Source organism: Castanea sativa, chromosome 10, assembly GCF_040712315.1.
Source record: "Castanea sativa cultivar Marrone di Chiusa Pesio chromosome 10, ASM4071231v1".
Classification (NCBI taxonomy): Eukaryota; Viridiplantae; Streptophyta; class Magnoliopsida; order Fagales; family Fagaceae; genus Castanea; species Castanea sativa.
The window spans coordinates 32,641,342-32,667,443 of record NC_134022.1 but is presented as its reverse complement, the minus strand read 5'-3'; the positions used below and the strand labels follow the sequence as shown (position 1 = coordinate 32,667,443).

General features: G+C 36.8%; 1 protein-coding gene across 2 annotated transcripts; it reads right to left on the bottom strand.

Moving 5' to 3' along the window:
- Positions 1-16,384: 16,384 nt before the first annotated feature.
- Positions 16,385-24,179, bottom strand: LOC142611565 (aspartic proteinase-like protein 1). Of its 2 annotated transcripts, none has more exons than XM_075783629.1 (10): positions 23,553-24,179; positions 23,308-23,452; positions 21,358-21,599; positions 20,972-21,202; positions 20,716-20,854; positions 20,569-20,639; positions 20,380-20,479; positions 19,544-19,604; positions 19,339-19,410; positions 16,385-16,860 (listed from the first exon to the last, which is right to left on the bottom strand). In XM_075783629.1, the coding sequence occupies exons 1-10, from the start codon at positions 23,876-23,878 to the stop codon at positions 16,628-16,630; spliced, it is 1,620 nt and encodes a 539-aa protein (XP_075639744.1). In that variant the 5' UTR covers positions 23,879-24,179; the 3' UTR covers positions 16,385-16,627. The 2 variants fall into 2 exon arrangements, with proteins under 2 accessions (XP_075639744.1, XP_075639745.1); XM_075783630.1 differs by having other exon boundaries at positions 20,972-21,199; positions 23,553-24,176.
- Between the last annotated feature and the right edge of the window lie 1,923 nt (positions 24,180-26,102).

Below are 26,102 nucleotides of genomic sequence, written 5' to 3'. Positions count from 1 at the left end.
CTCAATCAAATTAAGGCCATTAATAGCTTGCATCCTCCTCAGAACCCTAAGGAGGTACAGAAATTAACAGGAATGGCAACAGCTCTCAATAGGTTTATCTCTCGATTAACAAATAGGTGTCATCCATTTTTCTAGCTTCTCCACAAATGGAAGGACTTTCAATGGACCGAGGAGTGTGTATTGGCCTTTGAGGAGCTCAAGCAATATTTGTCACACCCCCCAATCCTTCCTAGGCCCGAGAAAGAGGAAGTGCTATATGCGTACTTGGCCGTCATGGATAATACCTTAATCTAGTTTTGGTCAGGAACGAGAGTGGGGTATAAAGACCTGTATACTATGTTATCAAATCCTTGCAAGAAGCTGAGACACGTTATTTACCCCTGGAGAAGGCAATATTGGCCATTGTACACGCCACTTCCTCATTATTTCCAGGCACATGCTGTGGTGGTGCTCACTCAGCTTCCCTTGCAAGCCCTTTTACGGAAATCAAACCTACACAGGCAGAATTGCTAAGTGGGGAACCATGCTAGGTGCTTATGATGTCAAGTATATGCCTCATATTGTTGTAAAGGGGCAAGTACTAGCAAATTTTATGGCAGAGTTCGCTGACGGGGTAAAAGGTGAGGGGGGAGAAGCAATTGGTGTTATGACCACTTCAGCCTCCAATACTCCCCCCTTAGGAAGTGTACATTAATGGTGCAGCTAACCGAAAAAGAGCAAGGGTAGGGATTGTGTTGGTAACCCCTAAGAAATTGGTAATGGAGAAGTCACTGCAATTGGGTTTTCTAGCTATTAACAACGAGGCTGAATATGAGGCTTTGTTAGCTGGGATGACAAGGGTTGCACAATTGAGAGGCAAGGTCGTAGAGCTGTATTCAGATTCTCGGTTGGTGGTGGGCCATGCCAATGGGGAGTTTGAAGCTTGGGATGAGCGAACGCAAGGATATCTTTCTAAAGTTAGATTAGCTCAGGTCCATTTTAAGAGCTTTATTCTAAAGTAGATCCCGAGAAGACAGAACTCTCATGCAGATTCTTTAGCTGTGTTGGCAACTTCTTTGGGCCCAAACTTACCTAAGGTCATTATGATTGAAGATATGGCTAGTTCCAGTCTTGCAAATAAGCCCTTGGCCGAGACACATAGCATTCAAGTTGGGCCGAGCTAGATGGACCCCTTAGTGACTTTTTTGAAGCGATGATTGTTACCTGAGGACAAAGGTGAGGCGGAGAAGGTACGAATGAAGGCTCCCCGTTATTGGTTATGAACAGAAGTTGTACAAATGTTCTTATACGGGACCATACTTATTGTGTGTGCATCTTGAGGCAATAGAGCCCTTGTTGGAAGAATTGCATGAGGGGATATGTGGGAGTCATACAGGAGGGAAGTCTTTGGCCCATAGGGCCCTTACCCATGGATATTGGTGGCCAAGCATGCAAAAAGCTTCTCAGGATTATATGAGAAAGTGTGATCAATGTCAAAGATATGCCCCAAATAGTCATCAACCTGAGGGAGTTCTAAATCCACTTTCCAGCCCTTGGCCATTTGCTCAATGGAGCTTGGACATAGTGGGACCATTTCCCTGAGCTATAAAAAACCAAAGGTGGCTCCTTGTTGGGACAGACTATTTTACCAAGTGGGTAGAAGCTGAGCCATTGGCTAACATCAGGGATGTAGATGCTAAAAGGTTTACATGGAAGAACATCATCACCAGATTTGGAGTCCCTCACACATTGATTTTAGACAATGAACTTCAATTTGATAGCAAAGCTTTCTAAAGATATTATGGGGAGTTGGGGATCAAAAACAAGTATTCCACTCCTACTTATCCTCATGGGAATGGTCAAGCTGAGGCTACTAATAAGGTCATACTATCTGGATTGAAGAAAATGTTGGATAATACAAAGGGAAAGTGGATGTATAAGTTGCCCCACGTGCTGTGGACTTATCGTACCATGCCCCAAAGATCAATTGGAGAGAGTCCTTTTTCAATGACCTAAGGGGCAAAAGTAGTAATCCCTCTAGAGTTAGGGTTCCCGAACCTAAGAACTAATCAGTTCAACATTGATGAAAATAATCGTTTGCTCTCGGACAGCTTGGATGTGGTTGATGAAAGAAGAGAGATGGCTGCAGTAAAGATGGCACATTATCAACAAAGACTCAAGCGAGGATATGATAAGGAAACAAAACTGAAGCCACTAACCCTAGGAGACTTAGTCCTGAGGAAGGTTGTAGGAACGGTGAAGAATCCATCCTAAGGGAAGTTAGGCCCCAACTAGGAAGACCCTTATCGAATAACGTCAGTGGTAGGGATTGTGGCTTATTACCTAGAAGATTTGGACGAGAATGTGGTTTCATGTCCTTGGAATATAAATAATTTATGTTGTTATTTTATTAATAATATGATCTTCTCTTTATTCAATATTGGTTTATTTCTGTATTATTGTAGCCGTGGCTCAATTCCTAACTACTTGGTGTAAAAGTTTCTAAGTGTTAAACAAAACATTGGTCATGTCTGGTTCCTTGGACCATGTACCTTGGATAAATTAATGTTTTTCTATTTCTCTCAGCATTAAACAGAACCTTGGTCACGCCTGGTTCCTCGGAGCACGTACCTTAGGTAAAATAATGATTTTCTACTATTCTAAGTACTAAACAGAACCTCGATTATGTCTGGTCCCTCAAACCTCATGCCTTGGGTAAATTAGTGCTTGATCTATTTACAGTGGAGGACTAAGACCCTTGTCATAATAACCTAATCGGAAAAATGCCCATGAGCATCACTTAAAGCATTTGCAAGAATATTCATGAGATACTTTTAGGTAAATACTAAATGTTTCTAAGTGTTAAACTGAACCTCGATCTTATTCCACTCCTCAGTCACAAACCTTGGGTAAATTAACCTTTGTACTAAATGTTTCTAAGTGTTAAACAGATTCTCGGTCTTGTTCGACTCCTCGAGTCACAAACCTTGAGTAAATTAACCTTTGTATGAAAATTTTCTAAGTGTTAAACAGAATCTCGAACTTGTTTGACTCCTCAGGTCACAAACCTTGGGTAAATTAACCTATATGTGAAGTTTTCTAAGTAAAGAGTAAAGTTATGGAGCTTGCTTGCCTTCTCAAGTTACAGGCACAATGCAGATGGGCCTTTTGAGATTCCAAGTCCAAATTAAGGTAAGTATTGTTAGAAATTTCTACTAAGTGCCAAAACATTTCCTTAAGAGTTAGTCTAGTAACTTTCTTAAATGTCATGCCAAAGTAGATAGTAAAGTAAAGGGAGTTGATTTAGTTAATCAAAGGTTAAAACATTGCAAATGTTATGAGGAAAAGAAAATAGCTGGAAATACAATCAGACAAGTAAATCTTAGATAAATGAGAGATTATAAAGTAAAGTCTAATCGTTTTCATTAAATTTTGAGAATTGGATTACATTAGAAGGAAAAGGGGGCATCAACTAAACTTAAGCCCATTTACATGGTTGGGTAGTTGCCTCTAAGTCTAGAGCTAAGTTACATTGATGTCTCTTTCTCCTTCTCTCTTTTCTTTTCTGGCTCTTTCTCCTTCTTCTTCCTCTTCAACTGAGTCGTGCCATCTACCTCTTCTGTCTCCACATCCACAAGGTTTGGCTGTTTTCGCCTTTTCTCAGTAGCTGGTGTAGTAGACAAAGTAAGTGTAGGTTGAGTCGAGGAAGAGGTGGGGGCAGAGCCAAAGTCCACTGAGGGCTGAGGGGGACTGGGGACCAAGCGCAAGGCTGGGGAGTAATATACTCTGTCAGGAGCCCTAAGCTCCGATTCAGTATCAACCTCAGCTGCAGTGAGGGCCTAACCCCATACCTTGAGGCAAAAGGCTCGAGCTACGTCACAAGGCCTGACCTGCCTTTCTATTGGTCTCTTAAGTTGGCGTCATCCATAACTAGGCCCCTTGAACTCATCGTAAAAGAAGGTCTCCAGACAGAAGGTTTGGGTAGCTGCTCCCCTTCGAATTCTTTTGAGGCACCAGAGGAGGTACCCTTCTTCAATTGGGCCCTGGTTGTTTGGGCCTCTTTGGGTGGGGGCTACTGAGAAGAGCAAATGATTTCTCCTTCCTCAGTACCTTCATGGCCCTTGCCTCCTTGGACCATCTTCCTCTTTTTCTCTGCGGCATCACCAAAGGATGCTCGCCCGAGAACAGGAGTTGGTGGTCAGGGCACCACTGGCATCACTCGAATTACTGGGGAAGAATCCCCAGCATAGGCCTTGAGTAAGGCTATAAGTTCTGGAGTTTTTTCTTCGAACACCATCCCTTCTGGAATGTTAGCTTCTTCTTGGCTGGAGCTAGCTTGGGCAGGACGTGAAGGGTGATGTGAGGTACTAGGTGTGTCTTATTGGTAAAAAAACCTCAAAGTCTTTGTCTGTCACTTCTTGGACAGGTTCAAGATTGGGCTCTTTAGCTTCTTCGTACGAAAGTAGGGGTTCTCCCGAGAGTATAGTATTTTGGTTACGAGCGGGGCTGGAAGTTGAGCATCCTAAATTCCAGTAGGGGGAGGGCCTATTATCAAGAAGCAGTGAACTGCAACGTCAATCAAAGCTAGTCTAGGGTCCTTAGCTTTGATTACATTCATTGGACTTTGGAAGCGTTTGGAGATAGGGTAAACCCCGAGGATCACGTGCACTACTCGAAGCTGACCATCCTTGTGAAGAAATATCTCTAATCTGAGGATTCGGTTTAGATCGGGAAAGTTCACAAGGTGCTTGCTCAGGGCGGTGTGATGTTCGTCTACTAGAAAACATACAACATAAGCTATGGAAAAATTCTTATAAAAATTCTTTCTTATGTGTAAAAAATCCTATGTGCGTCTATTGTCTATGGGAACCCTACCTAGTTCCCCCTCTTTGGTGGAACGGTGCAATCCATCATGCTAGTCTCCCGAGACGATGAGGAAGTCCTCATCCATACCCTTATTTGATTCTAGCATGCATGAAATTAACCTAACGGAATGAACCCAACATTTGATGTAATAGTTGGTCCCTTTCCCTTTTTCCCCTCTTTGATAGTTGTACACCTAATTTACGTCATGCCATATGAGGTTGGTCCTCATTTTTTGATTTATCATATCTACACTGCTGAGGACTCTAAAGACATTCGAGGTACATTAGGTAGAGGTCAACCTATAGTTCATAAGAAAATCCCTTGTGACCCTACCTATGGAAATTTCCATCCCTCCTTCTATGAAGGCGATCATCGAGATTACCACTGACCCTGGGTCTCTATTTTTAACTAACCACTCTCCTAACTTACAGTATTGGAGTTCAACACCATCTGGGATCCTATATTTGGTCCTAAAGGCAGCCATGCCTTCGGGGGTATCTACTAACTTAGCAAATCTACCCATGGCAATTTATGGAGAAGGTAATAAGTAATCTAAGCAAAAAATATAAAAGAATTTGGACGCACCTACTCGCAATGGAAGAATCTCTCCTCGGACTACTGTTTCAATGAAGAATTGCGAAGTGAATAAATGGGGCAAAGGTACTTCCAGCCTTTCCTTATATAGAGGTGAAAAATGAGCGGTAAAGTTCCCGCTCATAAATGAGAGTAGGCCAGGACCGTAGGATTAGCATCGTACCGTAGAATGTGGGGTAACACGCAACCACCTGACACCATAAATGTGAGATCGTGGATACCAAAGCATCAGGAGCGTGGTGATGAAAGGTGAAGAGACATTACCACGTAGGAACGCGTCTGGCACATATGGATTGTGGGGTACTATTAAAACCTTACTTTTTACCTCAGTGAAAATAGCAAGGTTTTAGGGGGCTATTGTGGGGACCCGAGGACCAAAGATGGGAAGCACCGTTGTAGCCTTCAATTGTTCCTCTAGAAGGAGCGTCCACGGCCCGAAGAGTGGGGTGGTCTGAGGATAAAATAGGAAGTGACGAAGCGTCCTTGGGGGATATAATGGGTGCAAGTGTGTGCCTCAAAGGTTGAATAGGATCTTTGTGAAAATTTTCTTGTAAAAGTCTCACATGTTCCTCCAGATTAAATGGTTGACAACAGCTTTATCAGCTGCATTACTAAGGAAGTGGCCTAAATAGTTGATCCACAACTCAGCGGCTCCTTCCACCACCTTCACCAGAAGTCTAATGGGATAAGTGTCCTAAGGAGATTTGGAAAAATTAAAGATGGAGGGCTAGGATGCAAGATGCCATGGAGTATATAAAGAAAAGAGACTCTCAGATAAAGGGGATCCAGCGAGAATTGAGAAACAGAAATCACAGATAGAATAGTAGTTGAGAGAGAGTGAACAATATTTATAACAATCAAGAACATTATCCTCGGGCTAGCTTGTAAAGGTCCATTCATATATTTAAACCTTAGGCCTCTGTTCTTTCTTCCTCGATTTGTGTCCTCGGGTGAAGTTCAAACTTGTTCATCCCACTCTCTACACAAATATCTATTAATTTGGGTCGGGTTTCGGAATTCCAATCTCACTATTTTTGGTGGGCTTGGGCGGCCAAATTTTGTGCTCTTACAACTACCAACATTTGATGATCAGCTTTATTTGAGACAATCATATATGACCATTTTTAAATAATAAAAAAAGGACTACCACATTCTTTAATCTTAGAATTTTATGGTATCTAAATTATGTAAAAGTTTTGTTATCTCCCATATCACTAATAATATTAAACTATATCCAACACCTCATATATTAGAATACATAATCTCTTGACAATATTTATTTGACTTTGGTGGAGTTTGGATAGGCGTTTCTGCGTCAGCGTTTTGTTTTGTTTTTTTTTTTTTTTTCCTCCAGCCGCAAGTGTTGACCCAATTTTCTGTGAACAGTGCATTCGTGCACTGTTCATGGACCCACAAATTTCACTTTTCAGCAACTTTTTCATTAAAAATGGGTCCCGCGGTACTATTCACACATTTTAAAATTATTTTGCTACAGTGTTTTCAGTTTTCAGTTTTCAGTTTTCAGCAATAAGTTCTATCCAAACGGACCCTTTGCCAATAATTTTATCCAAATCACCAATTCCACTCATAAAGAAATGTTAGAAATGTTCGTCTTTTTTTGGTATGCATGCATCATTTCATTTCAATTGTTCGCTTTAGACATATCAAGGAGGTGTTCTTGTAGCTCTGATTTGATCAACAATATTCCTAGATTTCATTACTGATAGGTGGGCCAATGTGATTATTATACATACCAAATTTCATTAAATCTGTAATGGTCTTGATGATCATAACCAATTCACCTCAGTCAATCCAAGACCTTATTTCTTTTTTCTTTTTCTTTTTTTGAAATGAAACTCAAACTTTTCTTTAATATCTGAGATTGAAATACAACAAGGCAATAACAAGGACCAACTCTAGCATTTTGATCTATCTAACATTAGCAGACTATGGAGCAAAGGGGGCTCGATCCCTATCTAGGTCTAAGTCATCTTAGACTTTCTAGCATACTAAGCTAGCTCATGTGCCACTTTGTTGTAGTCCCTTTTCAGATGGAGAACTTTCCAGCTTCTAAACTGATTAAGCAAATTAAGAGCACCTTGGATAATAGGACCCATATTTCAATGGCAGGATCTTGAATTCACCACTTGGATGGCAACAAGGGAGTCTGATTCTATAATTATCTGAGGAAGCTTTAATTCACCGGCCAAAAGAATCCCAGACTCAAGTGCAAGAGCTTCAATTTTCTCCACATCATAGGAAGCATTCAGCAATTTGCTTCTTGCAGCTACCATCATACCTCTACAATCATGTATCACTACCTCGACACTAGACAATCTGCCATCCTCAGCTGTAGCTCCATCTACATTTACCTTAAACGTGTCTGGAGGTGGAGCTGCCCAACCAACACCAAGGGGCTGCTGCCTGAGAAGGTTTTCTGTTATGGCACCTTTATAGTCACTCCGAAGTCTTTGAGCATAATCCCAAACCTAAGAGGGTGCAAGGCAAGGCTGCTCGTGTACCACTTGGTTTCTATTGTACCAAATTGACCATGCTGTGATGAAAAAAATCTCCATATCCAGAGTTGTCCCCTTTTCCATAATCCTCATAGCTATATCTGTGATATCCAAGTTTCCTTCTCCCAAATTTATTGGACAAGTCTGCCAACTCCACCATACCTTTCAGGCCTTACTACAATGAATTAATGCATGTTTGAGGCTTTCAGGACCCTTCTTACATAATGGGCATGAGCCTTCAATTCTAACTCCTCTGTTTTCCAAGTTTAGACAAGTAGGCAGTCCATTCATGCAAGCCCTCCAAGCGAAAATTCTGATTTTAGCAGGTAGCTCCAGTGGCCACATCTTCTTCCAAAGAGGGGTCCTATAGTCCCCAGCTGAGTTCTCAGCTTCCACGAATTGATCCACCAAGGCTAAAGCCACATAATACGCACTCTTTACAAAGAATACCCCACGCTTGTTTCCAATCCAGCCAATAGTGTCATCGGGTAAGTTAAAGCTGAGAGGAATATTTAGGATGGTTTGTGCTTCGAAGGACAGAAAGAGGGATCAAACAATATCAACTTTCCAACGCCTTGTGTCTTCTTCAATGAATGGTTTTATAAAACATTTTAACTCTTCGTACGTGTCTTTTGAAGGAAAATAACCCTATGGGTATAAATAGTAGTTTATGTTCACTTGATATCAATTTTTTCTCTCCCAAAAGTTAGTTTTAAAAGAAACAAAAGAAATCTTATGGGTATTCTTCAAAATTAATTGTTATCTGCAGAACCCAACAATTTAGTTTGTATCTTAGGGACAAGTTTGTGATAACTCTTTAGCAACAATAGTGTGAGGGCAAATATTGTCTAAGAATAACAATTTTGTGCCTTCAAGTTATCTATTTTTTGTTTGTGTTCTGTGTTCACTTTGTTCTTTCTTTATTATTTTGTGTAATATTCCCAACACAAGATTCATAGATAAATATTATGATATCCGATAGGTAAGTGGTTCTTAAGCCATCATGATATCCATAAGATCCTAAATTCAAAACATCTCTACAACATCTTGGAGCCAGTTTCAAGGGATTTCTCATTATAATAACCTAGTGAGTGTGAAATGAAAATTGCATACACTCGAGAAAATAATCATATACACGAAAAGGTTGTACACAATTGCTTTGTTCTGATATACAAGATAGGCATACATGCATTTGCAAGATGCAACGACGTGTATAAATTATGAACATTCATGTATTTTATATGTGTGCGTACCCAAACTTCCCTAGATGGGCTGGGCCTAGGATTGGGTTCACAACTTATTTGTATAGTGGGTTAAGAGTTTCCTACTTTGGATAGTCCCTGACCAAGCAACTCAATGACACCCTCTCTCTCACAAATTCCCTTTCTTTTTCCTTTGCGCATTGCTCTCCCTCCTAGTGGTACTGATACTCTCACTCTTTTACTCTCTATTTTCTCCTTTTAAATGCCAACCCCCTCCTCACATTCTATTCTCCTATTTATAACTTGAGATGGGTGGATGTGTTATGATTACTTCCTGATCTCACTCGTGCGAAGAGGGTCCAATCTTATCATTTCTGATAAGAATATGCTCTGTTAGGAACGGTGATAATGGCATTGGAACTAGTTCTAGCCTCCAAAAGGCTATCCGGTAGGGATTCTCCCCAAGGCAATATCGGGCTACCGAGGACATGAACTGCCTTGAGCAAGCGCATTCCCGATCAAGATATAAATTGATCAGCATGTGCTTGCTTCTAATACGCTGAAGACCGAGCAAACCTATTATGGTATTCGGGATGAGGTTGGGCCTTAAAATGTGTCTGAACCAAGGCCCAAGGCCCAATGGGCATGGGGTCACGCACCATACCATGAGGTTAGGACCTAAGATCCAATGAGTCTGGGATTATACCCCATACAATATGTATTTGGCACATCTTCTAATTTTCACATAAGATTAGCTTATTGCATGGAAAAGAACAAGTAGAGGTGACACACACACACACACATATATATTTGCTTTCTTGTATTCAATACCATCAGTCCATTGCTTATTTTTTAAGGAACAATTGGAGCCATCTCTTTGTAAACGAAGTAGCTTTCTTTGTGTTGACTGGGCGAGAAAATATTGCCCATCATATGACACAGGCCACCATATATCTAAGGTCCCAGTCTACTATCATTTCGCAATCTGCATGACATGCATGCCTTGGTGACATAGATGTGTCACCATCATCACTTCCATTCACATCACCATATGAAATTAAGATCACAATTTTCTTGGACCTCAAGAACCTGCAGCCTCAGCCTCAGGTTATGGTTTTCAGCCCCCAAAAAAAAAAAAGCAACACACTATGGGTAATTTATGTCTACATGTCAATGTATCTTACCCTAATCATCATGCTAATAATGAATGTATTGTAGGTTTGTATATTCCAAACACTTGGACTAGGGTTTATTAAAATAAAAAAAAAAAATAAAAACACTTGGCCTCGGGAAGGAAACACTTGAATGTATGTGTGTGTATATATATATATATATATATTATCTACACATATGCCTTATGCTACCAACATACCTAGTCGTTTTTTCCTTTGTTAAGCTCGTACAAATATTCATGCTAGGTCCTATTTAAGCCATACCATTTATTTAAACTTCAGACTGACTTAATTATGGATATCATATCACATTTTTTTTCTTCTTCTCTATCTCGGTTTGATATGCATCAGAATTGAAATGACAAGAGTACTTGGTCAAAGCATATATCAAATCTGCAGTAACTTGCATGTCTAGAACTAGCTCCTCACTATAGGTCATGTCAGATCAAATGGCAATTGAGACGATGTTGGGGGGGGGGGGGCGCCAAGCCAATGTACCGATTTGCAACGTGCAAAGCACTCAAATAATTGTTTACAAAAAAATCAAAGCACTAGTAGTCTATACTATCAGTCTGATTAACCTACTTCTGTTAGCACTGAAAAAGACTAATAGGACATCAATGCACATAGCATGGTGCAATGCATATACGTGTCCTTAGAGCATCCACAACTGTTTTTTAATTCAATCTTATTTTACTATTTTAAAAAGTTACTTTACTCGTTATATCATACTATTTTTTAGTACTTTCAATATTTTAATTTTTATTTTACAATACTACACAATAAAATAATATAAATTATATAATAAAATAATATTAAAAGATTATCTATCACTTCTCTCTCTTCGTCTCTGTCCTTGCCTCTCTAAGTCTCTGTCCCTTTCTCAACATCCAAACAATCCAATCATCACCACACCACCATGCCCACTGCCCACCAATATCCCACTAGAACCAAAAACCCAAATTAAGAAAAAAAAAAAAAAACCACTAGATTACTGCCACATCCAAGTATCCAACCCATCTGAACCCAAAAGATAAAAATCAATCCATGCCTCACAACAAAACACACACAAAACCTAGATCGGCAAAACCACAAAACCCAGATCAGCGAAACCATTTGACCCACAACGCCACCAGATCAACGCCGCCAACAAATTACACACAGACCCATGACTGACCACACAAAATAGAATGCACAATTCATCAAAACCCATCGGAGTTTAAAACCCATTCAAGAGTTTCAAACTCATCAAAGCCCTCACGCCAACCCATCGGAACCATCTGATTCCACCGTTGTCAAAACCCACGAGGTCTTGGGTTTGAAGAGAGCAGAGAGTAGACGAGAAAGAGAGAAGGAAGAGAGAGAAATAATGAGAGAGGAGAGAGAAATTCCCTGGTTAAAAAGGGGAGAAAGAGTATTAAAAAAAAAAATTTATCCCGTTCAGCTACAGTACCATCTTACATTTAAGATGGTATTGTAGCACTATGCCAAAAAAATTTTGGCCTTTCCCAGTTTAACCATTCCTGTGCTGAGCATATTTTGGGCCTGAATGCCAAATGTACCTTACATTTGGCATTTGACCATCCCACTACTGATGCTCTTATCAATTCAAGACTGCTAGCTCTATAATGGAAATATTCCATTTTTAAAAAATATATATTTCATCATGAATTTTCATTTTTAAAGACTTTATACCCTCCATCATTTTATTAGTATCTTTTCTATTAGATAGAAAAGATGTCAAGGTTGTTCTTAATTATATACTAATATTATGCCAAACGGACCTACAGTCAAATTCCTGTTCCAAATTATGGAGCATTTGAAACACATTAAAAAAATTATATGTAAATTATAAAACATTTTAATAACTTATTAAAATTCAATAATAGAATAAATTTATTTGATGTTACTTGACAAGTGCACATAATTTAAATCCAAATTTTATAATAAAAAAATTAAATAGAATGATAGATTATAAAATGCTTTAAAATAAATAGTGAAACTCCAATTAAATATCTTGAAATTTTGATAATTGAGTTTTAATTGGGGTAGTATTTTTATAACATTGTTTCACACTTTAAAGTAAACTATGTTTATAATTTTAACATACTTGCAATGAGACACATGATGAAATTATGCTATACAACTAGTTATACTTACATTGAGCTACATAGTGCAAGCATGATATGTACAATCCAATTTTTAATATTTAAACAAAAAAGTATGGTAGATTAGTAAAATAACACAACTAAATATATGAATATGATATGGACATAAGTTTATATAATATGATATTTTATTACAAATATTTTGACAATAACTTTTTTTTTTAGTTACATGGATAGTTGGAGATGTAAGAATTTGACCTTTAGATGATTCTATTGAAAAACGCTAGGAGGTACGAGTTAAGCAATAAGCTTTTGATGAAGACAATAACTAATTAAATAATTGATATTATATAATTTCATAATTCTCATAATATATACTAATGATCTTATAGTTTTGCACGAAATGATTTGTTTTGTTCAAATAGATTGATTAAATTAAGTCTCAACTCATGTGAATTTTTGTTACTTTTAGTTGATAAAGGCTCGTTAAGAATTTGAATTTAAATGATTTAAAAAAATTGAAGGGAAAAACCAACAATTGTGTGGCCTAGCTTGTCACGCAAGTATCCTGCATTTGGACAAATTTCCTGACGTATCTGACTTGAAAACCCTACAATGATTTTATATACAAAAACTTCACCGCAATATATATTGTAAGTAAAAAATTAACCTCGTGCCTATTTCAAAATGATACATTTTTCTTTCTTACACTTTGACCAAAGCATCATTTTTCACTATAATAACCAATGACCTTATAACTTAGTGATACATTTCTTGCTTTTAGGATTAACCCATTTTATATGCAGGATTTGTGAGACTTTTAGAGTTATGAGTCTTCTATATGTTTTAAAAACAACACACACACACACACACACACACAAATCAAGGCACATGTCTTCCACAGACCTAGTTCTCAGAGACTAGTTAATATTAGAAAACGACTCACTACAGTAATAGTTTTGACAAGCATCTAAGAACTTTCATCATCTACCCAAATTATATATCAAAATAAAATACTCCTACAGATAAAAAGATTAGCATATCTGTAAAATATAGAAATGAAACCGACTACCATTTGACAAAGAATCATTATCTATCCAATTAGTATTATTATTTTGAAAGTTTCGTGTAATGCTCATGCAGATTAAAACAGTCAAATGTTAATTAGCTTATTTCCAATGCACCGACATATATATACCGTTAACGCGTAAGCACCGCCCAAACCTTAAAGAGTGAGAGGTTCATTATGTAATCTAATGTAACCACCACCGCCTAATCCTTAAAAAGTGGTAACTGCCATGGGCTTTTGGACACAGTCCATATCCATAATGTAGTAAATTCAACAATATATACATCATTATTTTTATAGTTGAGTAGATCTTGTAACCTTATCTATGATGTCCTAAAGAATCTTTACCCATTTGAATCTTGTAAAAGATTTCGATTTTAAAAAATATATATTATATTGTAACTGATAAACCTGTCCCAGTTTAGACCGAATGTACCGAAACCTGTCCTTACGGAAATTAGGTAGTTGAATCTCCTTAGATTTGGCAGGATTCTTGGGGAAAAGTGGAAAACTGATTCTGCAAGTCACTACTTTCTTACCAGTAGTTTGATGGCAAATTGTTTTAAGACAATTCAAAAGACATGTGAATATATATATCAACATTCAAAAATAAATCAAATATTTACATATTGTTATTAGTGGACAAAAGATAATATCAATAATTGATGAGTTCAATTTAAAACAAATAATAACTTACCACCTAAAATTTGTTGCGAATGTTTTGTAAATGTAACACTTCCCATATTTTTATGTTTGATATTTTTATTATGATATCCTAGATTATATAGATTTGATTGGATATATGTGCTTTTTGCATACATACTGGCTGAGGGAGGAGGAGCCCCCCCCCCCCCCCCCCCCTAGGTTTTAAAAAATCCTTTCCTCATTCTTACAATTTTTATGAAAAGTAAAAAATACATATAAATCTTTACCTATTGGCCCACTGGTAAAAAATTCTCAATTTCACATGTGCATGTTAAGTCCATATCAGATGTGTTATAGACGGAATCAAATTATATAAGTGATGATAAGGAAAATATTTGTAACTTTACTAATTTTTTTAGGGTGTAAGTGTAAATATGGTCCGTGCTTTTCAACCTAGTAATGCCCCGTGACTCGAATGCATTAAAAAGATTAACCAATTGTAACCTTACTAGTCCTTCTTGAAAATAAAAGAGATGAAAGAGGAGGATATTCAAATATTTAATGGTAACTTTCAAACGGTGTTGCTTTAAAGTTGTTGAAAATGACATCAAGTGAAGCATGTCAATATTATAATGAAAATGCCCTCGTTTTTTTTAGTTGCATTGAGATTCTAAATCAAGAGACACAACATCATCTTGGAAAGATATCTTCCACGGTTCTGCATCTTCTTCATCAACCTTTAGTTTCCAAAATGCTAAATTAGATATTTTTAGTTGTAACAGCAAAGATATTTATAGAGTTTGTTAGGGTTGGAATCCCCACATGTTCAATTATAGAGATCTATAAATAGAGTCTTTGTGTATAGATTTTTCTCTTAAGCTCAAATACAATCATAATTCTATTAAGCTTTTTCTCTAAAATTGTTTCCATCTTATTTTTCTCTCTTTCTATGAGCTTTCAAGCTTTCTCAAACTACAAACTTTTAGAATAGTATAGATATGACTAGTGCTTTCCAACCTAGTAACATAGAAATACAATCACAATTCTATTAAGCTTTTTCTCTCATCAAATTGTTTCCATCTTATTTTTCACTCTTTCTCTAATCTTTCAACCTAGTAACATAGAAATACAATCACAATTCTATTAAGCTTTTTCTCTCAAATTGTTTCCATCTTATTTTTCTCTCTTTCTCTAATCTTTCAAGCTTTCTCAAACTTTTAGGATAGTACAAATATGACTAGTGTTTAACATTATGTTACTTGAGCACATTGAAAAGAATTGTACAATATGAAATATAACATTTTCTAATCAAATGTTTATGTTCTGTATTCAAAATTCTTTATTTTATGGTTAAATTTTGTTAAGAGTTATTAGTGAATTTGATTTTTATCTCCTATTCAGAATTGTATGTCTTTTTTTTTTTTAATTACTAATTTTATCTCCTACTTAAAAATTGTTGTCTTTTTAAAACTTATTAATTTTGATTCACGAAGTACAATGTCCTGATAAATCATTTAAAAATTTGAAATAATTATTTTGGTAATATATGTGTTATTTAAAAATATTAGAACTATTATTTTAGAAGAGTTGACTTAATGCACAACTTTTATTTTTCTTATCATTTATTTATAAGAAGTCATATAAAAGTTATGCATAATGCTCCTAAGATTGTATTATAAACGTAAGGATAGTTTAAGAAGAATAAATTATTCTTATAATATTCCTAAAATAAATCAAATATTTCATATTTCATATTTCTATGAATCTAATCAATTTCTAATCAAACAAAATATAGGCATACTTATATTTTTGGACTTCATATTCTTGGGAATTTAGATGTCAGAGAGGAGTACTAGATTTTTTGAACTAAACATTGGTGTATAGTTCTAATTTGAACCAAGAATTGGAATATTTGTTTAATCACTAGTAATAGCCAATAATTACTTAGTATTTTACATTACTTAGTATTTATTGTATAAGTATTGTAAACATAACATTTCTCTTTAGAAAATTACAACCCTAGACCCAATCTCCCACCCAAAAGTTTGAAACTTTGAGTCAAAAAATGTCACCAGATCCATCAGTTCGATAGCAGGTCCAAAAGATCATAAGGTTGAGTGGGCAGGTTACACCCCTAACCCAAGCTCGACCAACCCATGAGCACCCCTAGTTCAAATAAATTTATATTTCAACAAACCTGTCACGTTTAACAATAATTTAAACATAAGTGATAAAAGCATAGGATGATCAAATTTGAGGCATCTCAAAATAACTTTGTACTAATAGCAACATTTAAACATTAAATAATCAAAAACAAAAGACACCTATAAACCGAAAGTAGGTAACTAAAACAGGTGACTATGACTATATCACATCAACCCCCAATCAATACAATAACCTAAAGAAAACGCAAATTTCATTGAGTTTAGAAGCTTGTAAGGAGTAGATAGGATTTACAAGTCAAGATGGGATTTAATTAGGTGACTGGCAAACAGAATACTAGCAGTACTAATGAAATCATCAAACCAAGCCAAGAGGGAATTTGCTGGGGCACAGATACAGAGGAATTGGAGGAAGCCCTTTTGGCAACAGCAGGTGGAACTGCATGCGTATTAGGGATGCTCTGTTGCTCAGTGGTTGGCAATGGGTTTGGTGATCCATCATTTGAAGGAGGTTTGAGCTGCGCTTGGTTACCATTTATATCTTGACCTGTAGACTCAAGGTGAGTAAATGTTAAGACTGAGAATTACATGGTAAAAGCAAGTTCAGTCCCAGATTGGACAGCAAGTATTGAGGACAGATCAAAATTGTATTTTTAGCTAAAAATATAGACTGGCTGACAAAGCAAGTAAAAAATAATAATAACAAACCCAAAAATAAATCCTTAACTCAAAGAATGGAAAACTGCAAAAATTAAGTTTTATTTAAACATAAAACATCCACTTGGCAATACATAAGATAATGATTAAATATAGAGGACTGGTTGGCAAAAGCCGAGAAACAAATAAAATAATAATAATAATAACCCAAAAATAAAATTTTTAACAACTCACAAGATGGCAAACTGCAAAAATTAAGTTTTATTTAAACATACAAAATCCACTTGGCATTACATAAGATAATGATTAAATATAATGTTACAGCAGGACACAGCTGAGAGGGCTTTAATTTCTGTATTCTTCCTTAACATATATACAAGTACATTATACATTCGCTAGCTCTTCCCAATATTTCCTTTCTAGGTATATGAACAACATTTCAATATGAAACTTCTTTCTCTCAATAATAATAATAATAATAATATGAAAGTTCTTCATATTTATATATAAGAATTTTAAATCAAGAACCCAATGAAATTGTGGAATCATCAAGGACATTACTTATTTTTAGCAATATATTCACTTGTAACGCAGTGGTATAACCAACACCTTCAAGAACCTTTTCAAAGAAACACAATACAACAGTCAATAGCCACCCTAAAAACTATGCAAGCAAGAACAGTTTGGACTACCAACACAGATTAACCCTGACAAGAAATGTAAAACCCCTCCACCCCAAACACAGAGGCAGCATAAAATAGTAAAACACAGTATCCAATAATATTGCAGCCTGATTTTTTAAGGTTGAAGGGCTCAATGAAAAAATTGTTGCACACACTGATGGCCCACCTATTAATCCCAAATATTTAATTATTTATATGGAAATCTATGTGGTGTGGGTATAGAAGAAGCATGCAACCAAGCTACACCCAATCTGTCCAAGGGGTAGCCACTTTCATTCCGCACTCTAAGCACAAACCAGTGCTCTTAGAACAGATGCAGTCCAATCAGCAGATTAAAACAACTCCTGGGGTCAAGCTTTTTAGTAGAGATAACTTTGTGCCTGCAAATAGTCACCAAACACTTCTTGACCTTTTTAGATTTCAAAAGTTCTCAATTATACTTGTGGGATTTTGAAAAGATGTGGTCTTTCTTCATCTTTTTCTTTTTCCTTTTTCCTTTCCTTTGGTGAAGGGAGAGATTATTGTGAAAGGTATAAGAAGGAAGTAAAATTGAACAGCTAGGAGACCACAGTAGCTGTGGAGGCTGGAGGCCATGGCTGTAAATGAACAGCTCAAACTCAGCTAAAAAAAAAAGACTAGTTTATGTTCATTTATTTAACAAATGCACCAAGCTCAAGCCTAAATTTAGGCTCAATTATTAAACAAGCCAAGCTCTTACATAACGATGTGCTTCTATCTCAAAGTTAATTCGCTGCATTTTCTTCCCTACACCCGCTTCATTTTCTTCCCTAAACATGGCCCCATCAAAATTAACTTTGAGATAGGAGCCCTTACATGGTTTGTAAACAAGTTCAAAAGATATCATATTATTACTTGTAATCAAGTAGCTCGTGAACAAACTCAAGCTTGTTTGACAAGAAAATGAACCAACTTGAACATGCAATCTTGTTTGGTAATGTGTTCCAGCTCAACTCGTGTTCAAAATAAATTTAAATGAACAAATCCTAAACTTCCAATACTTGGCTCAGCTCAGTTCGTTCACTGCCGTATGACCCATTCATTATTGTTGTACTCAACAAGTACCATAGATTTATATTATTCTTCTCTCTTCAAAAATTTTAAATTGACCTACACATCTATCTATTTAATTACTTGAAATTATTTCTTCTAAATAATTTACTCGAGTCTGATTAACTTGAATGAAAAATCCAAGCCCAAAAATAAACCTGAGGCTAGACATGGATTTGCTGTTAGGATAATCAGATTTCATATGGACTTCAGATCAGACTATCACATTGAACGATATGAAAAGTCTAGTAAGGGCTAACTTGTGTCAAAGCTGAGACAAACTTTGAATGACAAAAAGTGGTGAAAAATTCTGCCAAGTTTCACAAGTCTTGCAAAGACCTAAACCTATCCTTCAAATAATATCAATTCTTCACAAGCAGTTTGAAACTGAGAAGAAAAAACTAAGAAATAATTCAAAGGATCACCAAAAAGAAATTCTGCCAATTACTTGCTTTAACATTCAGTGTAATTAAACTGAAAACCATTTTCTGACCCAAAGTTGCAAACTCTGCTTGTGGAAACCAGATTTAAAGAAGATGAGAAACAGTGTTTTCCTTCAAAAGGATTAAACAATGAATATCTAAAATAAGCAGAGTGAGAAAACCATCAGTACTTACAATTGGATTTTGACCAGCCCAACTTCAAATTTTCCCTATCAAAAACCAAGCGATAACCCTTCATGAAGTTCTCTGCAACAGATATGTTAACCCAGAGAAATGAATACATCGTATGTACACAAAATATGTGTTTGTGTGACACACAAACACGTAAAGATGAAGGACAAGTTGCTTAGGAATACAAGAAGCAGAGAGGTACACTTACGTCCAATAATACCATATTCACCATCCGTTTGTAGTAAAGTTAAGCAAAAGTTAGAAAATGCCTGCACCGCATTTCAGAAAATTAATATCTATCCATTATAACGGCATCCTATCATATGAGCAGTCCCAGCATCAAATCACTATAGGATCTTATTAGAAAAATCTTTTTTTGTTAAGTAGTGTGCTTGTCATGTTTCCTGGTAATTAAAGATGATTTTTTTATGTTCTTTCTGGAAATCCCATAGACATGACAACTTTTTAAATTGAGTGTTAGTATGCAGAATATATTTGAGAGGAAAGAAACAAATATCTATTTGCAGATGGGAAGAACAAGAAATGATTTAAATCCATGGATGGTTGACAATCAGGGGATAAAGAGGTTTATGCACTCAATATAACCAACCCCCTCAACCCCCAAAGGAAAAAAAAAAAAAAAATGAAAAAAAGGCACACATAAAAACACAAATTACATATACTACAGAACGCAACCAGTTATTTTACTTTTCCTGATGTGTTTCATATCATTTCACATCACCAGATGGCTCTGAGGAAACGTGGACGAGTATAGTGGCAATGACATGTAGATCCACCCAAGCAGTACTAGATATTGACAACTATGCTGCAAACGCTTGCGCGCAGAGGTGCGCACACACACACAAACAATAAACTTAACATTTGTGCCACACAGAGACAAAATAAATTTTGTTTTTAATGTGGATTTTCATTCCTCGGTGCAATATTAGGCACACGGTCCACTTTCTTGCAAACTCAGTTCTTGGAGAAGAGTAGTAGCATTAGTTTATGTTAAAATGGAGACAATCTAGAATATAGACTTACCTGATTCTCAGAGTCAGTTAATAAGGGATTATGGATTAGATAGCTTCGGTTCGTGGTAAACATGAGTCTCATGCTAGGAATGCTATGCAACTCTTGTGAACTGTTACACAAATGAACAGATGACTATAAGTTCTGAAGAACTGGTAAGAGGATTTCCAAAAAATAAAATGACCTCATCTAGAATCCAACCTGGCATTATAGCAGTACTCAAAGGTACTGTCTTGAAGGTGAATCCTGGTAGCATTCACTTGCTTGTCAAACTGTACTAAGAAAAAACAATCTTCAGGCCACGATAGGGAAGAACTTAAGCTTTATAAAATTAAAAACAGGAAGCACCTCGAAAACAATTTTTTCATAGACTTCAGTTGGAAGATATGTGAAGGATGTGCCACTGTCAACCAAAGCTTGGAATTGGGTTAGCTTGAGACAGAAACTCCCAACACAATAATGCTCTAGTCCAACATAATAGTCACCACTGAAACAGCAAAACATACTATTTAGAAAATGGCATGCCGAGAATACCATCTCTAGGACTAAAGACCTTGCCAAGAGAATTCACTTAGCTAACAACGGTCAGAAATAGAAGGCATACTATTTTCCTGCAGAAGGCAAGAATGGAGTAGATTGTTGGGTGGCAAACACTTCATCCCCAAAAAGAATTCTCCCAGAATCATTCTCATCAAAGCAAATTGAAAAAGAATTTTGAATCAGTCCTGCTTTTGCAAGCAAACTTGGAACTGAAATGTCCCCAAGTCCCAGTCCCATAACACCATCAGGAGCAGCTCCATTCAAATAGCTACCACTTTGTATCCTGCCACAGCTGCTTTGATAAAATTGGATACCCAAAAACAAAAACAAAAAAAGAAGGAAACATAACAAGTATCAGAAAGAAATCTGCTACGCATACCAGTCCAAAAGAAAATTGTAATAATAATAATAATAACAGCAGCAGAAACAAAGGAAGACAAACAAACACACCCTAAAATGACTGAAGCCTGCACATGATTTTTTGTTGCATGATTGCTAACCGATGCCAAATGCAATTTGTCCTCAACCAAAAATCCAGAAGTTGATGTATTTGCTGAGCTATAATCAACAATATATGGACAGGGCTCCTTAGGACCTTTGCAATTGGTACCCAGTTTGCATAAATGATGGCTGCAAGGTAGATTCTTGCTGGTGTTTGATAAAGATGGGTTATATTCACTCAAGTCCCTATCCTGCATAATTGATGCCCCAAACACGAGGGAGCACCTGCCAATCAATCATTGGAATTAACTGCTAAACCTTTTACAATTCTTAGCTCAACTATGTGCACCAGTGCAAAGCAATTACATTCCACATTTATTCAGGAATTAAAATGCAGAATAAAAGGCCAGAAAGAAGGGGGGGGGGGAGAGCAGATGGAAAGATTTATAAAGAAATAACAATAAAAAAGTTAATATTTTTGGATAAGAAACAATAAAAAAAAATATAATTTAACAAATATATTTTGCCAATATAATCTAACAGCATAAGATTTTTGCCAATTTAAAATCCTTTACAAGTAACCAATCCATTGGTCTTATTGATGAACAAGAACATGTAATCTATAGAAGCAAAAGCACTCTTAGTTCAAGTGACATGAATAAGCAACAAGTATAGAATGGAAGGAAGAAAAATATATCATTTGAGAGAGAGAATTTAAATGAGATGCAGTTAAACACAACACAGAATTATTTTATACATATAAATTTTTGGCTCCAAGGGGAGCAAAGCAATATATAACTATCTTATGTATTGGACATACATATCCTCTCTCTCACTCACAACATGCAGACCCCATAGTAGGGGTAGCAATTCGTGTTGTATTGAGGTAAGGCATTCATATACATAGGTTTTTTTTTTTTTTTTTTTTGAGAAACACACACATATACAGGGGAAGGGGATGAGATAAGGGAATTCACTTACTTTAAATACATAGCTTAAATCTAACCCAACTCATTTAATAATTATATGTCAAACCCCCTCAACCTAAGAGTAATGCTAAGGATACAAACCATTTTACAAAAAAAATTTACAAACAGTTAATGTGGTAAGTGATTATTGATAAATGAAAAAGTGATATTAATAGTAGATCTAGATGAAAACCAACAAAGAAGTTAGCCACAACATTAATTTATAAAAATATTGTAAAAAAATTTATGTTTGTAGCATTACTTCAACCAGGAGTAATACTAGAGATACAAACTATCTCTACAAACTATTTTACAAAAATGTAGTGAGTAATTATTAGTAAATGAAAAAGTGATTTTAACGGTGGAATGAAAACCAACAAAAAGTTAGGTCACATCATTAATAAACATGTATCGGATTCATGTGAACATGACCCATTTCAACCCATTCAAAAAATGAACACATTTTTATATATAGATGCAAGCACCCTTAAAAGATTGAATGTTGCGTGGGACCCACATGTTGAGAGAGAGAGAATAACATATCTTCTTGTTAGATAATTTTTGAAGAGAGGGATGATGTATATACCGAGGGGTATGAGATACCGTCTTCAATGGAATATAGAATTCGAACTTCCTGGTACGTGGTCCCCTCCCAATAATGCTACCTTGGGGACACAACAGATTTTCTTGTCCTACTTTTTTTTTGATATATATAATAAATACTCATCCATTAAACAAAACTATCAAGTATAATTTCTAACAACAAATATCATGTGAGGATCAGAAAACTAGTAAAAGATTCAGAATTTCATCATTGTTCAGAACGTAATTGCATTATTAGCATATGTTTTAGAAACATAATAAATCTTAGTAAGAGATAAGCAAAGAAATCATAGTAAAGTACCAAGTATTTTTAATAAAATGAATGTCAGAGAAGTAGAACAAAAAGTGAAGAACAAAAACAAAAAAACAGTAAAATAAAAGAACGTACCAACATAGTGTTATTGTAATAAGTAGCAGAGAAGGGAGCGCAATTAATGCAATCACATGGGACCCAAAGCAAATCGCTTCCAGCGTCCAACGCTACCATAAACGACACATTCGGTGTTCCTATATCAATCCATGTGTAATGCAACCTGTCTCATCCACCATTTCAAAAATATATATATTCTTACTAATCTTAATGACATTTAAATTATTTTCAAAAAAAATAAATAAATAACAGAGACAGTTTACCAAGCTAAGTCATCGCCGAAGAACAAGGTCTGGCTGCCATGGGAAGGGAAAAGCAAGTCGTAGTGGTTTACTAGCTTCATGTTTTGCGTCTTCTTCTTCTTCTTCATCAAGTCGTTTCTCACGAGCAATTCCAAGTACTCCAAGCTGTTCTTCTTTGGCCACTTCACATCCACATTCCCACTCCTCGAAACCCACAACGCCTTCGCCTCCTCGGAGTACCGGTGTATCAGCTTCGAAGACGACAACGTCAAAGCCCCACCCGACCCATTAATCACAACAACGAAGTAACAAGCCAAGAAAACCAACACAACCACACGATTCACCATCGAAAACGCTGAGAGTGTAAGAGAGAGAGAGAGAGAGAGTTGACTGAGAGTGAGTGAGTGAGTGAAGTGTTTGATCAGTGTGACTTTTTGTAAGAATTTGAAATAAGAGAGGAGAGGAAAAACGATGATGCTAAGGTGCGCATGGGGGTGTAGTGCGCACAGTGTGTGCCCGTGAACGTGGCAGAGAAAGCAGAGGGTTGAGTAGTGGGAATTTCGAGAAGGGAGTGGGCGCAGTGCGCATCACATGCAGAGTAGTATGGAAGTGTTTTTGTGTGTGTGTGTGATGATTTGTGTTTTTTTTTTTTGTTTATTTATATATGGTATGGGTGGAGTGGGTTTTTGGGTTTTTGTGTTTGTTTTGATTTTGGAAGTATTTTTTATTTTAATTAAGACAGTGAAGATGAAAAAAAAAAAGGGTAATGATGTTGGGATTAAGGTGGTGCAACCAGAAAGTGCCACGCAATGGGATCCGATGACTACGTGTCTGCAAACTGTGTGCTGTGCTGTGCTGTGCCTCCGTGTTTTTGCCTTTTTCGATTTCCGGGATTGCGCTCTGGCTTTTGGACTTTCGGGGAAGAGAGAGGCTGTGAAAGGTTTTCTAGAATTACAATATAATAAACTGTTTTTGTCGCAACTTGCTCGTGAGTGAAAGGTTTTATATATATATATATATATATATATTTAAAACTGAAGGCTCGAGGGCTTTCATAATTTTATATGTCTGCATATTATTTAAATAAAAATATTATATTTTAATTCAAATTTAAATAGTAGTGAAATTTTATCTTTTTAATAAATTCAATTTAAATTCAAGCTCATCGTTATCATTTTTTTTAAATAAGATTATTTTTGTTAAAAAAAAATACTCATATTGATAATCGTGGGTTTGGTTTTTGGGTTGATATTTTTTATAATTATTTTTTTTATTATATATGGCAAATAAAGCATCTTTATATTTTTGGAGAAAAATCAAAGATGCAACCTATGTCTTCCAGCTCAGGGAACGAAAATTTTTTATTTGGTATTGATAGGGGAATAATATAGCCCATCTCCAAGTCGTCCATAAAGGTCGTCCATAGCCCACCTACTACCATAAACACCCTCAGAAACTTACCTACAAGTGCCTCGTCCAAGGAAGAAGAGCTCAAGACGAGGTACGCACCATCAGAGTGATGCACTCGTCCAGAGTGTCGACATACTCGTCTTGAGCTAATTCACCCGTTAGACGAGGCAGCCCCCGCGTGTGAAACAAAGCACGCCCAACTGAGGAACTCAAGGACGAGGGTGTCACACTTAGGAAAATCTCCAAATGAGATATGATAATCCCTTATCCCACGCGTAACCGCCAGGTATCCGTTGTGAAACAAGAGCATAACTTCCAGACGGTTATGCAAGTTACGTTTGATTTCTATCTCTCCTTGAAGCCAGGAGAAGTTCCAATTTTGGTAACCGCCTATGATAACACTATATAAAGGTCGTTTCAGACAAACCCAAGGTATGTTCAGTTTTTACTCCAAAAAAGTTGGAACTCAAATAACTTAGAGGAAAAAACTAACTTTGCCATCGGAGGACTTTTGGCCGACAGCCCCGGTCGCCTTTGATACGCTTTTCTTTCTTTTTCAGGCCGTAGAAAGATCCAGTAGTCCTTTCCAGTCCGAAGCATCCAGCCTACTGATTTTCTTCGCATCATCAGTTGGCGCCGTCTGTGGGAAAAGACTTGTTATTCTATCCCAGACAAAAGGCTAAATGGTTCGAACAAGATCAAGGGCTACCAGCCCAGGCCACCAGGAGAGTAGGGATGCCTCCAGCAATCCCCTTCGCGATCGCAGATCAGCGCCTGTAATGCAACCGCCTTCTATTCAACACATTCAATCCATGGCTGCCGCTATGGCAGAACTGACGCGTCAGAACCAGGAGTTGAATAAGGAGATCAACCTCAGGAGGCAACGTCAAGGACATACGGGGGGAAGGGCCCCAAGTCAGGAAGGAGGAGGGGAAAATGTAGAGTCCGAAGATCAAACAAGGGGTACCGCTTTAAGGAGGGTGCCGCACTTGGAAAAAGAAATGGACCAGATGAGAAAAGCCATGGAGGAAATGAGGGAAAATATGAGGCGAGCAAACCCAGTAGATGATATGGTCCACCGAACGGACTCCCCTTTCACAGCTTCCATCAACAGTCACCCTCTACCCCCGAAGTTCAAGATGCCTTCTCTAGACTCGTACG